The sequence below is a fragment of the Geospiza fortis genome, unplaced genomic scaffold (assembly GCF_000277835.1).
Source record: "Geospiza fortis unplaced genomic scaffold, GeoFor_1.0 scaffold41, whole genome shotgun sequence".
Classification (NCBI taxonomy): domain Eukaryota; kingdom Metazoa; phylum Chordata; class Aves; order Passeriformes; family Thraupidae; genus Geospiza; species Geospiza fortis.
In genome coordinates, this window is record NW_005054299.1 from 4948434 (window position 1) to 4964520 (window position 16087).

Below are 16087 nucleotides of genomic sequence, written 5' to 3' on the forward strand. Positions count from 1 at the left end.
GCATCCCCAGTTTAGGCATAAAGCACCTCAGCTGGTGCTGATGAAAGTTTGAGTTGGTCATAATGTACAAAGTAGCACACCACCTTCAACTACCAAGGCCAGGAAAAATACATTCCTCTCTTGAAGTCATGTTAATGCAAGATTTTCTGCTGGATCAGGATCAAACACTACAAGGTAGACATTGTCTAATAGAGAGAAGGACGTGGCTGAAAAAATGCCAGAGCGAGCAGTCCTAATGACCCTCGTGTTAAGGAGCCCAGAGACAAGACAGAACACGGCCAGGGCTCCAGGAAACAGCCCAGCACAGAATGTGTGCACACATGTGCATGCTCTCCAACAAGCTACACCCAGCCTCCCTCGGGCACACCAAACAGAGCCTCCTGCTGCCTGCGGGCAGGCGGCTCCGCTGAGGTTTCAGGTTCCCACTCAGAGCAAATGGTGGTGCAGCAGCCACACACACAGCTTTAACTCCAAAAGCCATCACAGATGTGAGTGCCTGGTGTTGATCCCAGCACTTCTAAATTTTCTGAATTCCCTGCTTACTGAAGGGTGAAATTAGACTCACGCTCACAACTTCCAGCTTGTGGAAAGCAGCTCGGAGCAGGTAGCGGAGGGTATGGTGCACAGAGAATAAAAGATGATAGTTGTGGGTGCAGAGAAATATATTCCAGCAACACAGACTTTGTTGTAGTAAAGTTCAGACTGGGAATTTGCATATGGAAATTCTTTATGAAGGTACTCTCATTAACAGCCTCAATTGCACTCTTAAGAGATTACAGCAGTTAGGGAGAGGTAAATGAGCTCTGTCAAAACAGGAACAGCTCTAAGTGATTCCCCCAAAGCAGGATCAGGGCATGCACCATGGCAGACTTCCTCCATATTTTGGCACTGGCTAAGCAAATTATGGAGGTGTTTCTCTTCTGCTTCAAAGCAGAAAGTCTGGCAGCAGTTCTTGTCCAACGATGTGGAGTCTGAAAGAATTTGAGTCAAAGCAGTGTTGATGCAAAGAAAAAAAAAAAAAGAAAAAGTGTTAGGCTGTAGTTCAGACACCACAAATCATCTCCATTTCCCAGATTCCAAGACACTGTAGATGCCCCTTAACAGCCTCTGTGCACCAGAGAGAATTTAGGATGAGCAGAACCAGGGGCAGGAGGGCTGATGCATGGGGTCACCTGCAGCAGAGGGCTTTGCCAAAGATGCATCTTTCTGTCAGAGCAGTCAGCTTTGGATGCTGTGTAGCTGCAGTTCTGGGAGCCTTAGCAAGCCTGCAGCTCTGCCCCAGACAACCATATAAGAGCTATAAGGCAGCTGTTTCTTCCCCAGTAAGTCTCATTCAAACATAAGCAGATCTTTCAAGCAGAATCTCCATGTCTCGGGCAAGTCAGATCCCAGGACAAATGGACAGTCAGAGAGGACCACTTAGCCACACATGGGGCTGGGCACAGAGGTCCTTCATAATGTACAGGCTTGGCAATCACCAAGCAGTTCCAAATATTTGCCAAGCTTCAGAGGTGCAAGAAGATGCATACGGACATACCTTACCATAAAGTCCACACACAAACCTCTCTGGTTTTTCTCATCTCCCGTTTTTTCAAGGAAGGTTTTTCATGCCTTACAGACCTCTGCAGTACTGGCCTGCAGGAAGTACAGTGGGTCTGGCAAGCATCAAGGGTTTACAGCACTGCAGCCAACTGCTTTCACTGACCGCAAAAACCTTTCAATCCTGCTCAATTTCTGTTTCTTCATTTAATCTCTGCAAGGAGGAAATAACTACTCGGGTGTCCCTGTGTGGTATGTGGCCCAGCAGATCTCCTCTGACAAGCCTTGCCCAAACAGCCTGCCCCTGTGCCAGATTGCTGATATCACTGGATGTGTACATGCCCTGCTCTGCTCAGTCTGACATGCTCCATGCTTTGCTTAAATTGACCACACTTCTTTTGAAAGGGTGAAGTTAGGATAAGAGAAGTCATAGAGCCTGTTTTTCCATCTAAGTACTGTGGGCTGTAGGACATGGGCACTGTAAATGGATGTGGCTGATGAAGCTACATGGTTGTTATAGAAAGGAACAACAGAGTTTCTGAAGTGCTAGAAACAGGCTGTGAGGAAACAGACCTGGTTATGCCTCTGTAAGACTCAGAGTAACTACCATTAGAGCCTAGGAAAGAGATTTTTCACATGTGGGACCACTGTATTTATCATAAGCAAAGAAGACTGTCCCAGGGTCTGTGGCTGTACACTGTGAGGACAGGACTAAAGCCCTGTGGCTCCCACACCTGCCAGGAGATTAGTTGAGATTCTTGTTTTTTCAACTCTTGTTTTTTAACATTTCATCAGTACTTATGTGTGGTGTTTTATGCTCTCAGGCTGCAAAGAAGCCGTCTTTGCTTAAAAAAAAAAAAAAAAAACAAAAAAAAAACCAAATACCCCCCAAAAACCACAACCATAACAAAGAACTCACAACCCCACCCCAAAAACCCAAACCCAACAGTCTGCTGAATTTTCTTCCCCTGAAATGGATGAATGCAAAATGTCACCCAATGACACTCCCTACCTCTGAATTCATCATCACCTCACCCCTTGTGTTTCCATGGACATATTTTCCTTATAAAATCCAGTTCTGTCTTCTCTGCTGCTATGTAAAGGCTCAAACAAATGTCAGAAAACTGACTGACAGACTGTACAGGCAAAGCAGAGAACCTGATTTTGTTCAGGGCTGTCAAGTGCACCGAGTAAACAAAAGAATAGATCTGTGTAATTTTTTCTTACCAGTCTCTTTCAACTACAACTCTTGTTTTAGGCATTGCTTTTGATGGAAAGCACAACATAATGTCAGTGTGGTTTAAATGTAAAAAGTCTCATTAGTTTTGACAAATTTGTTTCTCTGATAAATTTTATTATCACAATCACAACCATAAAGCCTGAACAACATTGTGTCCTTAGTAACTGCTTGAAAGTTTTGCTTCCTAAACTACCACAACCTTTTGAGAACCACCAAGTGCTATTGCAGTGCTCTGGTCTTGTCCTTAAAGCCTGCCTCTGGCTCTTCCCTCAAGTTACCTCAGGTAGGGGCACAGCAGCCTCTCTATCTCACGCACACCCAGGACAGAACACTAGGATCTTCCAGGGTCTTTGCTCAATTTGCATCTCCTTGCTTGATGAGTCATTCCTAATACAAGTATTATCTGGGTAGAGTACATCCAGGGTTTACAGAAATCACCACCGCTAGGGATGGAGCTCTCAGCTCCCTGCTGCAATACAGGCTGCCTGCAGGGCTGACAGAGCTGCCCTCCTAGGATGGGATTGACTCTCCTGCCCTGCCAGGGATTCTCAATCCAAAGGAGCAAGAGAAAGAGTTGCATATGCGGGTTAGATTTTAAATCCCTCTTTCTGACAGGATGATGCAGCTGCGTGCTGCAAGCACGTCTGACAGATATTGGACCCAGGGGAGGATCAGCTCTGAAAAACCTTCCCTGGGAAATTTTTGCTCCTTTTACTCCATTCTCTTCTAACTCCCAGGATGGATAATTTTCCTCAGCGAAAGAAACAGACAAAATGGGGGGAAAAAATGGAGGAGAAAAATATACTGCAGTGAGTGGGCAGCTGGGCAGGCATGGTGTGTGTAAGTTTATTTCTCAATGAGCCAGGGAAGGAACCATGGGTTTTGCAAATGCCACAGCCCTTAAGAGGCTCCATCCAGCCTCTGCCGTGGGGCAGTAATAGACACATGGGGCAGATTTGTGTGAGCAAGACAGGAGGAGAGGGCACAACACCTGGGAGCGTCCAGGGCAGGCACCTGGACAGGTAAAGGAGCTTTCTGCAGGGTTCGTAACCTCTTGTGCAACTAAACCCGTTCAGATCGCCAACGCCCCCACAGCACAGCTCTGCTGTTTGCCAACAATGAAAACAGAGCAAAACACAAAGTACTTGCACCCCCAGCCTTCTCCTTGGTAACCTCTGGGCTGGGAGGGGCAGAAAGCAGCTGCTGGGCTGCCTGGGTTATCATCACCTCAGTCCATCAGCTCCTGTATGCCAGGAAGAACTGCCCTGCACCCCCTCAGAACCTTCCACCCCCACCAGCTGGGGGGAACGGCTCTCCTTGGCCATGCATTCCAAACAGCCACATGGACAGCCACTGGCACTCCAGTACGGCTGCTGTGCCCAAAACAGAGGGGGGCTCTGCATTTGCAGTTAGAGTATTCCAATTATTTTCACTTTAAAGGTTGAGTTCTTTTTCAGTTTGTGTTTTTCCATTTCTACCCGGAATTCAGATTTATGTAGCATGTAACCGAACGTGTGAAGGTATGTGAAGGCTCCAAATGCACAATGCAATACTATAATATAGCTCTTTGTTATGCTAATTATTTCTTCCCAGCTGCTCCTGCAATGAGAGCCAGCCCGACCTATCAAAGGGGAACAAAACCTCCAGGCAAGCTTTCAGTTGCAAGGTCCCCTTACCTCTGTGCTCGAGGGGCTGCAACTATTCTGGCACTGGTAAACCAAGCCGAGAGGTAAAACAAAACAATTTAATATTGCAGCTCCGCTGTCGCTGGGAACATGAGCCAGGAAATAAAAAGTGATACCCTCTTGACAGTCAGGTTGCTATGATTTACATTTTTCTCTCAGGTACCATCCCCCTCTTCTCAGCACTTCTGTGCAAAGGGGAAAAATGAGGCAGTGTGGGAAAACATCCACTCAATGCTCAGAGGCTCTGCCGAGGTTCTGATTTTGGCACCCACCAGGGTAGGGCTGTGTGATCATGAAGGATTTTTAGTGCATGGGTGTCAGATTCATAACAATCCAGGGGTTGCATTATATAAATTAAAATTAAGTTCCCAAATAATAGTAATTTTTAAAAAAAGGTTTCCTCTATTCACAACTAAAAGAATAAAATTATCAGCCTGGTTGCCTTTCCATTATTTATGATGATATTCAGTTAAAAGACAGTTTGTCATGTCCCTGTGTTTCTAGAGCCTAGAAATATGGATACTGATAGCATATGGAAATATTCACTGGGGAAAAAGGAGCTTTGGCAGCTGGAAGGGTACTGCTGGGGTCCACCAGCAGCAGCTTGAGAGGCTCAGAGGATCACTGGGAATAGAGGGCAAGCTTGATAGCTGAATGCCTTTTTTATAATGGTCACCGGTGAAATACCTCAAAAGCTGTCATCTTTAAGCCTCACTATTAGCAATCAGGCACTTCCAATGGGTGGATAAATTCATACAATGAAAATCCGTGTCTCAGCCTGCATGCAGAGTAAGGAAAGTGATCTGACAGTAGCTTATGCCCTACTTGTATTTTAAGATTTTCTTCATGCCCATGATGCCTGTACAGGTTATTTTAAAGTTTCAGTATTGGAGCAATCTTTCAATGGAGATACAGGATTGCATTAACACTTTGTGCCTTACTTCTTTCAGAAAAGACAAAATGAGATTTGTCATCATGCCAGTTAGTCTGCTGGTAAGCCAGAAACCAATCTGTTACACAGAGGAAGGGGTCAGAGAAGGAATAATACATATTCAGCCTCCACAGGTAAAACATAGGCTGCTCAAGATTTAACAATTAGTCAAATTTTATTTTCAGGCTAATGCTAATTACAATACTAACAGTAATTAGGATATGCAGGTGGTTTTAGCAATACTTGTTGGGACTCACAGAAGATAAGTTTGAAGAAAACAATGCTGAAAGTACATTACACTTAGAATGTAGCAACACTTAGATTTATGTTCACTGTCTGATGGTTTGTAAGAAAGATAAAGGACAACTGTGTTTACAGCCAAACACACACTACTGTACTCAAAGAAATAATTGGCCCCATGGCAGCCATATCACTAAGAGGATGAGGAGTCTGGTTAGTGGGACCTGCTCATAGACCAAAATACAGAGGATTTTGCCCTGGAAAAGCAATGGATGGAGTGGGGGAAAAAAATTACAAGGGCTTTTAGCATTTATGAAGGAATAGAGCACAGGTTTTACACATACACCGAGAGACACAAACCATTTTGGAGTTTAAGAATAAAACTGGATTTGAAAACAATCTGCTGCACAACTGCAACTCCCACTGGCAGAGGTTTTTCCTTACTAAAAGAGGTAAATACAGACTAGCCAGTCCCACAAAATGTGGGGTGGAAGAGAAGGATTGTCTTTCAAAACTTATTCTGATTAAGAAAATGAGGAAAAGACAAAAGCAACAATAACCAAAGGTGTGAGTGGTTAGCTTATAGGACCAGGCACAATTTCTCCAAAAATCAATAGCACAGCGTTATCTCATGCCAGCTAAGGGTCCCATTACCCATCACCCAGCTGCAAAAATCTCTGAAATACCAACCAGCAAACTGCTAGAGACCACTGACACCAGTCATAGTTCACGAGGGAAAATAGTGTATCAGAAATATAAGGCAGTGAGGGGATGGTAGAAGGATGTTGTGGGGTCCCTCTGAGCTTGTTGACCAGTTTCATTCAGGAGAGAAGACCAGCAGCTACTGGCAGTCCATCATCCTCCTCTGCAAGGACCTGAGCCTCTAGTGGTTTCAGGAGGCAGACACAGAGCAGCAGACAGAAGGATGAGCCTCGTGGGGTATTCCACAGGGAAAGCACCACTGCAGGAGGTACTGTAAAGGGACTGACCTTGAGCAGACAGACCATTTATTGTCCTGCTGCAATGCCAGTATGACAAAATAAATGCTCTCCACAGTAAACTGGAGAGTGATGCTGGATTAATTGAGAATTACTAGCTATAGAAGATGAGTTACTTCTCAAACTCAGCATCTCTCTGCTTTGGGGTTTTTGTTGGTGTTTGGGGTTTTCTGCTCATGCGTATTTCTGAGTGTACACAGACCACCCATTCGCGGCTCCTCCTCACACAACCTGCATTCCTCAGCAAGGGGAACTTGAGCAATAAAGAAGTTAAAACATTTGCCTACCTGCCCTTTCAGCTGGAGCTGGTGAAAAAGCTTTGCATACTCTGCACCACTTCTGCAAAGCCAAAGAACTGAAACCCCCCTTTCCCCAAGGTGTACTCGCTTCCTGGCAGTGATTTAAAGACTAGGGAGAGCAACAATAGGCCAACTACAGCTCCAAAGGCAATTGCTTTCACATGATTATTACCCTGGAGTTTTATCTAACCTTCCACACCTGACCCAAGGCTCCTTGGAAAGCCTCTGACCCGGCACAGTAAACTTGGTCTGCTCTTAGAGCCACTGCTGCTTTGCTTCACGCTGTTTAAAGCCCAGAAAGGGAAGGTCTCCCCAAAACATCCCTCAGCCCCAGGGCTGGTTCATGGTCAGCCCCCAGGGTGGACTGGCTGCCTGGGTGCTCCTGGTCTCAGCAGCCTTAAGCTGAGCAGGATTAGCTGCTGCAAAGGCACTCGGCACCCAGCCACGGCTGTGTTTACATTAGAGAAAATGGACCTCACAGAGACAGTTTGCAAACACCACAAGACGAACTTTTGTAAACTCCCTTGGTTTAGTCATCTTTCCCCATCTGTCAGAGAAGTTTAAGTGAGATTGAAAAAACACAGGAAATTACTGTGTATTCCAAGTAGTTGTGACTGAGCGGCTTGGCTGTTATATGGGATGTGGAAGATTCGCATCTCCTAACATTTCCAGCAGGATCCTTTGAAAAACTTTCCTGGCTATGATGTTTTAACAGGCTCTGCACAGCCTGCCAGGAAAAGCCTCTGGGGTGCCTTGTGCAGCTGTAGAAAAGCTCATACCAGTACTGAGGAGCCCAAATGGTGACCTCCAGAAAGCGAGGGCAGCCCCTGTCTTAGAGGTTGCAAAGCAAGGGATGGACAATGTAAAAGGTCAGGTCCCGTTGGGAGGCCTCCATGTGAGAGTTATATTCACTGAGTGCAACACCAGATGAAATCCTTTACCTCACAGCAATTTAAACCTTTCCCTGATGTGACTGACTCCTTTGGTTTTGGGGTTTTTTTTGTGATAAAACTTAAGAAACCTCTATTGTCGAGGTTCCTGGCATGAGTAAGCAGCCACTGCACTTGCTACACCTCTTGCTCAAGAAGGCAATGAAAGGACACAAGTCAAATGCAGGCTAGAAATCACCTTCACCTCTTATCACCAGATAACTCTGTAGTGGCAATCTGAGCTACAGGCAGCTGGAAAAGTCATTTAGGTGTGGGGGGTCACAACTGGCACAAGGCTCCAGGGGGACCAGAGCAGCCACCTGGTTACTTTGTTTAAACACCACCTTAGTTCATGCTGTGGCTCTGAACCAGCTCCCTGCTTCCCCTGCACAAATCCAAAGGGTGGTGGCACACACCGTGGCACCCTGGCAGCATGTCATGGTCATCATGATGGTGGGACACAAAAGGACAGATGGTAGATGAGGGGTGTAAAAGGAGGATGGAGGGCATGCAGGAAAATGAAATGTGAAAGAAGTCTCTGCCACAATTTTGCTTAAGGGCGTAACACCTTCAGGACTGAAAGAAGCATTTCATTTCTGTGGCTCAGGCTGTGGCTGTTTTCCCTGCAGAACCAGCTGCTCTGCTGGCACTGCACATCACTGCCAGCTGAGGCTGTCTGAGTGCTGAGGATGCTTCAGTACCCATGTTAAGCTGTTTCAACAGATTACCTAATACAGTAAAAATAGTAAAATTTTACCAAAAGTAGTGAGTATACATGAAGCACAATGATATTATGCCACGTGCTTTGAAAAAGAAACATGATTTTTTAAACTCAAATGAACTGTGCATTTCCAAGTGAAATGTATTACCTGGATCCTGAAGATAAGATGACACTTCTGTTCCTAGCGACAGCAAAATTGATGTGACAACAGAAACATTTTTTTTTGGTTGCTGTTTGGCATGTGCTGAAAGGCACAGTACTGTACAGTCGTACACTCTAGGAGCAAAGTGCCTCATGATAGAGAGAAAAACAATCTTCCTAGAGAGAAGTGCTTCTGTCCAGCTCTTCCTGGCAGGTAGGCCAGGATCAAGTCCAGGAGCATTCATTTAGCAGTTATGTGGGGGACATACGGACAAAAGGCATTCATATAATCTTGTAAAAGAACTATTTCTTGAAAATTTTTGATACTAGAAAATGTCCTTAGTACTGGAGTGTGCAGTGGGGAAAAGGCTTATCAGGCTTACAGTCTTCACATGCGATAAATCAAATTGAATTTAAGTCCATTCAGTCTAGCCCAGGATGGAGATCCTGTCAAGGTCTATTGCTTTTCTGGGGATGGGACAAGGGTGTTTCCACCGCCCTTTTCTAATGTGGAATACCTCTGTCTCTTGTGAGCCCAGCAGGATAACTCAGTGGACTCCTGATTTCAATACATCTACTTTCAGTATTTGCTATTATTTTGTGAGGCAAGGTCCAGAGAAAGGCATAAAGCCCCACTTACCTGTAGGGCAACTTTCATTAGATGGCATTTCCTCCCATACAGACCCTGATGATAGTAACACTCTCTAGAGCTGTTACAGGTTAATTTCCAGATTAACCCATTAATCTTTAGTCTCTGGAACTAAAGAAGCCATTATAGAGGCCAGAGTAGACAAAGATCTGCTGATCCATCACTTCAGCTTGTGCAAATTCAACTGAGAAGCCTCTGCAACAGGTTATGTGTGTAGGCTTGTTCTGGAAGACCAAGGAGCCCTTTAGGGTCAAAAAGCTTTCAGTCCCCCCAAAAGTGTTAGCTGATTTGTGGTTTGGGCAGCATTTGGCCAGGTGTTTTCCTTGGCTGTACGTGCAAGTCTACAGAGAATCTGTTGCTTCTCAGTGCACCTTCAGAGTGTCCTAAATGCTCCTGAAACCCTGGCAAGGCTGAGCTCCCTCACAGACCCAGTGCACAGTCAGTGCAATCTCTAGAGCAGGGAGCAGTTTGATTAAATGGTGTTTTCTTTGGTGAGGGAGGGGAACATGGGGGAAAGGACCCAGTAGCCATTGGAGATGTAAAATTAAAATGAATTTTGGTCATTTTAATAAATATATATCAAGGAAATTTCACTTTACTACAACAACACGTTAGTATACAAGCATCTAATATTTAAGCTTAAAACATCAAGCGTTTATCAAATATTGGAAAAGAGCAGACATTACTAGACTATCTGGATATAACACAAGAAAAATCAGGTTTTTTAAAAAATTGGTCCTTGTGGACAAATGTCTAAATGATGATCCTACTCATACACTGTATGAATGAGATCTATATTTAATATTATTATTATTAATAAAAAAGCTTCTGTCTTGGAGAAATCAGGTAGGACTTGTACTTTCTTTATTTGTCATTTTTCCCAATGATAACCCTTACAAACTTATCAGTTTAAATTCACTTGACTTCATAAAGGTTACCATTGATTTATATCCTGCTGTGTTTGTGGTCACCTTGGCTGGGGGGTAGCTTTTCCCTGTGACCACTGGGCTTTCTGAAAAAGACCATACAGTTTGCAAATGTATTTTGCTACCCAAAATAACCATGGCCCAGGACTCCTCCAGCTGAACCCATGAAACCCAAAGCAGGAGCTCTTAGACCCAGAGACCTATCTGACTCCAGTGCCAAGCCTGGGGCTGTCCCCCTTGGGGACACTCCTGCCCTGCACTGAGCTGGCTGCTCCCCCAGCAGAGAGGTGATTTTCACCCTCTGGGCAAGAAGCAAGCAGAGATGTCACTTCAGTGCAAGATGCTGTGGGAACAGGCAGCTATTTATGAGTCAGCTGTGGCCTGGATGTGGCTATTTTGCTGAGCACATCCTGCCAGTTGTTATAGGGACTGTGGGAACTAATTAATTTGGTGAATCTAAGACTCATTTCTGGTCCAACCCCAACTAATGTCTTCTGGGCATTTTACACAGCACACTTTTGCAATCAGTCTACCTAGGGATGGCTAAATGTTGTCCTCAGCCACTGAAATCTCCAAAATGTTCTTTTTTAAAATTAAACCCTTTACATTCATTCAGATAAAACTGCTTTTATCGCCACATTATTAATTAACATTGTGCTTTTTGCCTTCTTGTCTTTTTTTAAATCAACGGCAAAAGTCATAGAAAACTCCCGCATGCTTTTGCAATCTAAAATAGAGAAATTATGTGAAACAGAACAAAGTATAAAACATGCCACTGGGTCATGAACTTCATTATACGAAGAAGAAAAAAAAAAGAGCCCCAGCAACAGACAGTTGCCATAGAAACACTCAAGCATCGAATGCTTGTTTACAAGAGACATCTCTCTATTGTTTCTTAAATCCCTTCCTAAGGATGGCAAATCAAAAAGCAATTGAGCATCAAAAAGGAAGAACAGAGATGTTTGAATAGGAAGTTGAACTCAGTACTTCAAAGGTTAAAGGTTTCTAATAATATTGATCCACCCTGTGGGTTTCTTTTTTAATCTCTGTTTAGGTTAAATCCCTGCTGTATCAGATTCATACTTAATTTTCACACTGGCAAAAATTAAGACAAAAAGTAAGGCACCAAAAAAAAACCTGCTCTGTGTAACAACAAACCTCATTAGTTACTACAGCCGAGGTGAAAACATGCAAGTACTTGAGCTGCATGTCTGATTCTGATTAAGATTCCATAAACAGGTTATTTCTTTATGCTATGTCCTATTTTGTCAGTTGAACAAGACGCTGAATACAGGAATTCAAGAGTATCACTACAAAACATAAGGATGGTTTATTCCCAATCCACGAAGACAGTCCTTTGTCAGAATGAATACTGAGTTACAAGGAGCACATCATCCTTGCTGGTAGCATCAATTTGTTTACCAGACTTCTAATTCCTTGGTAAACATAATGGAGGTTCTTCTTAATTAATGGCAGACTTCTTGGGGGCGGGGATATGTAAAACGATATGTTTTCCCCATCTGGCTGATTGGCATTTTCAGCAACGAGTGCTCCACCATGGCTGCACAGACTACAGTGCTCAGCAGCAATGCAACTGTGTTCTTTCTGAAGTCTCCACATTTATAAATAGCTGCTGATGCAGGTGGCAGAGACTCTTTACGCAATCTGCTCTCCACTCTACGCGTCACGTTTGTGGCATGATTGTACCATTCGTAGAAAACTATAAAAAATCTGTTCAAAATAAAAATTTGATAGAGAAGGAACATGCTGTGCATGCTTCAATAGAGCAAGAAAGATGCCTCATATTTTACTTCCTTTGTTGCAGCAGATTTTATTACTTGGTAAAGATTCCTTTTTCCTTAAGGATTTTTTCCAAGATTCACTTACGTTGCTCTTGTCATTACATCCAGTCTCAAAATAGTCATAAAATTTGCCTTTACATTCAAGAGCATGGGTGCCTCTTACAGGTTCACAGTTTAGGGTGATGCTTTCTCTCTCAGGTTCATTACCTCCACTCTTGTCATTAAATTTTGCCTTTTCCTGATTACTGTGAGACCTGCCATTAGTGATGAATATTTCATTAGCAGGTATCTGGTCATCATTTCTGTAAGAAGGTGCACTGCCAACTTCATAATCCACCTGCTGGGAACAGCTTGGCAAAGAGATGGGAGGGGAGGAGGAGGAGGAAGAAGAAGAAGAGGAATTACTTTCTGTACTAGCATTAACAGAGTAGGGTAGATTTAAATAGTGACTGCCACATTCTTGATAGAAGCAGCACATGTGGAGCTTCTCATACTCCTCCTTTGCCATCCGAAGGCGTTTTCTGTATGGGCAGTCCTGAGGCACAAACCACTCTTGTGGGGAGGCGCCACTGAAGGAGCAGGTGGAGAAGCACCAGTTGTTCTGCATGATGATCTCTCCGTGGATTCTCTTCATGAGATTGTTGATGAGGACGGATCTGCGCAGGTAGACTTCAGGATCATCAATGAATTTCAGCTTTTCCAAAGACATGTAGAGAATATGGGCCCGCTCCTCAAACACAGAGATCGTCTGAAAATGCAAAAAACACATGATATGGAACTGAAGGGAACCAGTTTTGTTCCAGACAATGACAAAGGAAATGAAGCAAAGTATTCCCTCTGTGTCACTACTTTTCTGTTCTTTTCCTGAGTTATCTAAAGCTGGCTTTTTTTCATTTTGCACATCCTTGTAGCTGGGGACTTGCTTTTTCTCAGCCACAGCATTCCCCCATGTTTAGGGGGTAACAGCTGAGCTTAGGAGGTAAGTAGCTGAGCATTACACCACAGAGGCAATTGCAGGGCAGAAATCCAAGGTGGGAGAGTGAAATCCAGATGCACACATCTGGCTCTTTAATTACATTTGGGATTAGAACATAAAATTGTTGTGCAGTTTTGCTCCAGTGATGGCTAGGGGGGCCTTTTGTTGCAAATGGACCCAATTCCATCATCCCCTGTGGGGCTTCTGCAAAGCTCTGAAGCCAAGCAAGGGTCCTTCCTGCGGCGCCAAGGTTTGCAAGAGGCAGCCAGCAGCCATCGCCTCACACAGCAAGTGCTGGAGCATTTCATCTGCTGCCAGTGGAAGGGGCCCTCCAGCCAGGAGGTCTCCATTTGCCAGGCTCTTACACTGCTCTTGTGCACAGAAGTGCATGCAGGGAGGCAGGCAGGGAGAAACCCATCTCAAAGCATCCCAGCATCTGGAGAGCAGCTGTTGGCCTGTGTGCTACGCCCTGTGCTCTACAGGACCGGTGGGAATGCAGATAGGCAGGGATAAGGTCAGGAAACGATGGGAGGACAGGGATTTGCAGAAATCCTGGCTCTACGCCCACAGATTTGTTCTCCCTTCCATGGTCCTTCCAGGACTCCCTTTCTCAGCACGGGCAGCATGAGCAGGTTACTGCCCCTGGGAGGCCCTGGATTCTGCACTGCAATCGCTACCCTGGGAATCAAAATAAGAGAGGGGGCAATGCATGCTACTGTAAGCACTAGTAACTGATTTTCATTTTTAGTAAGAATTTGGTTCGCGTAGGAGGAGAGCAGCACAGCACAAAGAGAGACTGCTCTAAATCCCCCCATCTATGGCTTGATCATTCTTCCCTTTCCCACATGGTTACAGCATTTTTGCAGAGTGGAAGTCGTAGCTATGAGGACTAAAAGAGCTTAAAGCACAGCTGCTTTTCACATCCATTCAGCTCTCCTCAGCCCTCTAGCTCTTTCCACAGCCTGGTCATGTCTGCGAGGCTTAGAAGCAGCACAGTGCCTCATAAAAACAAAAATTGGCCATAATTTCATATGAGTTCACAGCTGAAGCTCTTTGTTAGAGAGAGTAATTTTCTATAATAAATGACTCATTTTAAATTATATTAAGCCTATAGGTTCATTTGCGTCCTTTGTACCTGCTGCAGCAACAGTCAGTGAAGCCATAAAAGCCTGGAGCAAACAAGTAAGCCTTGAACTGCGATGCTCCTGGAGATATGTACTGGAGGGACACCAGTAGGAACAAGTTGTCAGAGGCTTTCTTCTACGTGTTTGCCAGCAGCCCTCTGGAGAGAGGCCCCAGGCCCAACCACCATACGCTCTATGGGACAAGTAATCTCAGAACATAACTCTTTACTGGGTGGCAGAGGTATAAACAAGTAAGAAATTCAAGGAAACCTGGTGGGCATCCTCCCTGTGCCAGAGCTCAGTGCTGTAAAGAAGAAAATGTATTTGGGCTGAATGGAAGAAATTGGTGACCCAGAGTTTCTGACATGCTACACCTCTGCAAACAACACGACAAAACAGTAGCTGGGTCTAGCTTACCAATGCTTCTACAACTGCTTCTTCTTGCTGTTAGAAAAGACTAAATAACTATTCCTCCTCCCCCTCTTTGTAAGGAAATTAATTACTGATACAAAAATCCAACAATCTTGTAAAAAAAAAAAAAAAGCCTGGCTGAAAATTGGGAGAGCAATGTGACATGTGTGAGACACTCACTAACCAGAGAACTTTTTTCAACACCCTTGGTGCTGTTTATTCACTGCTTTGGCAGCAGACCAGACATCTTCTGAAATTAATAATTTTTTACCTTTCTGGTCCAGGTACTTATTTCCAGACAACTCTATTTGTAGCTGAAAATTCCTTCAACTACTCTAAGGTCTTTGGAAACTGAGCTCAGCATTAATGCTTGCTTCTCCTCCATAGAAATCCCTCCCCCATTGCCAAGAGAACATGGGTGGGACTCGACTTCCGTGGGCCAGGTGGGAGTCAACAAGGTAAGGATGGTGTCCCAAGGCATGAGCTAGCCTTAAGCATTTCACCCCAGTCATTCAGTTCCATGCAGAACTGAGCCCTTAATGAAGAGGAGCATAAAACCTCGCAAAAAAAGAGTCAGATTTCAATTTATGTATTCACTGGCCTGGGAAACGTTTGCTCTAATCTCTCCCCTGGCAACTTTCACCAAAAAAAAAATCCTTCATTTACTAATCTGGTTTTGGGAGTTATTAGCTTTTTAATAAACATGATTAAATACTGAGGGAACTTGTACTCGCTTTCCAAGCCATTCTGGTTTTTTAGAGGATCTGTGACCAGTGAGGGGTATATGGAACCTCTTACTATTTTCCCCTCTGGAAAGAAAGTTTTATATGAGTGGGAAATATTTTACTTATGTTCTTCCTTTCTGTTGTTTAAATGCTGTTACAGATCTGTTTCTGTAAGCATGGCATGAACTAGCTAAGAACAAAATAATAAGAAAAAAAAAGTTATTCTCAGCATCCCCATTTGCAGTTGTTATTAATGCAGAAACGCCTTTGCTTCTTTTGCAATTGATGACAATACAACAATAAATGTGAAGAAGTGACAACTGTTTGTTTCTGAGCAAACAGCTGGATCATTCTCCTAATTTCAGCAGAGTATTTCAGCCTTCTGGAAATGGGTCAATCGAGTGTTACTAAGCATCTGAAACTCAGAGTAAAAATAATGACTATTAGAAAACGTACTTTATGCGCACAGCTGCTGAGTGGCGGATGAAAATCCTCTTCTTCCACATATTTCCTTTTAAAGTATGTGATCTTGGATGTTGTTACAGGATTTGAAATTCCCCTGTAATGTGATCCTGTGGGTAATAAATCAGATATGACAAATGACATGCGGTTTGCCGGAGGTTCTCCAAACAAAATACTTTTCATTTCCCTTCGCGCTACAGGAGAACGCCGCCGCATATTTTCGCATCTATTCGCGGCGATCAGAAATGAACCCTCTCCCGATCAGAGCCCGACCCGGGGCCGGTGTGAG

At 44.1% G+C, this 16087-nt stretch overlaps 1 protein-coding gene across 1 annotated transcript; it reads right to left on the minus strand.

The window, feature by feature from the left end:
• Positions 1-9911: 9911 nt before the first annotated feature.
• Positions 9912-16072, minus strand: SERTAD4 (SERTA domain containing 4). The gene is made up of 2 exons (XM_014308810.2): positions 15793-16072; positions 9912-12848 (listed from the first exon to the last, which is right to left on the minus strand). Exons 1-2 carry the CDS (start codon positions 16012-16014, stop codon positions 12099-12101), a joined length of 972 nt encoding a protein of 323 aa, XP_014164285.2. The 5' UTR covers positions 16015-16072; the 3' UTR covers positions 9912-12098.
• Positions 16073-16087: the final 15 nt, after the last annotated feature.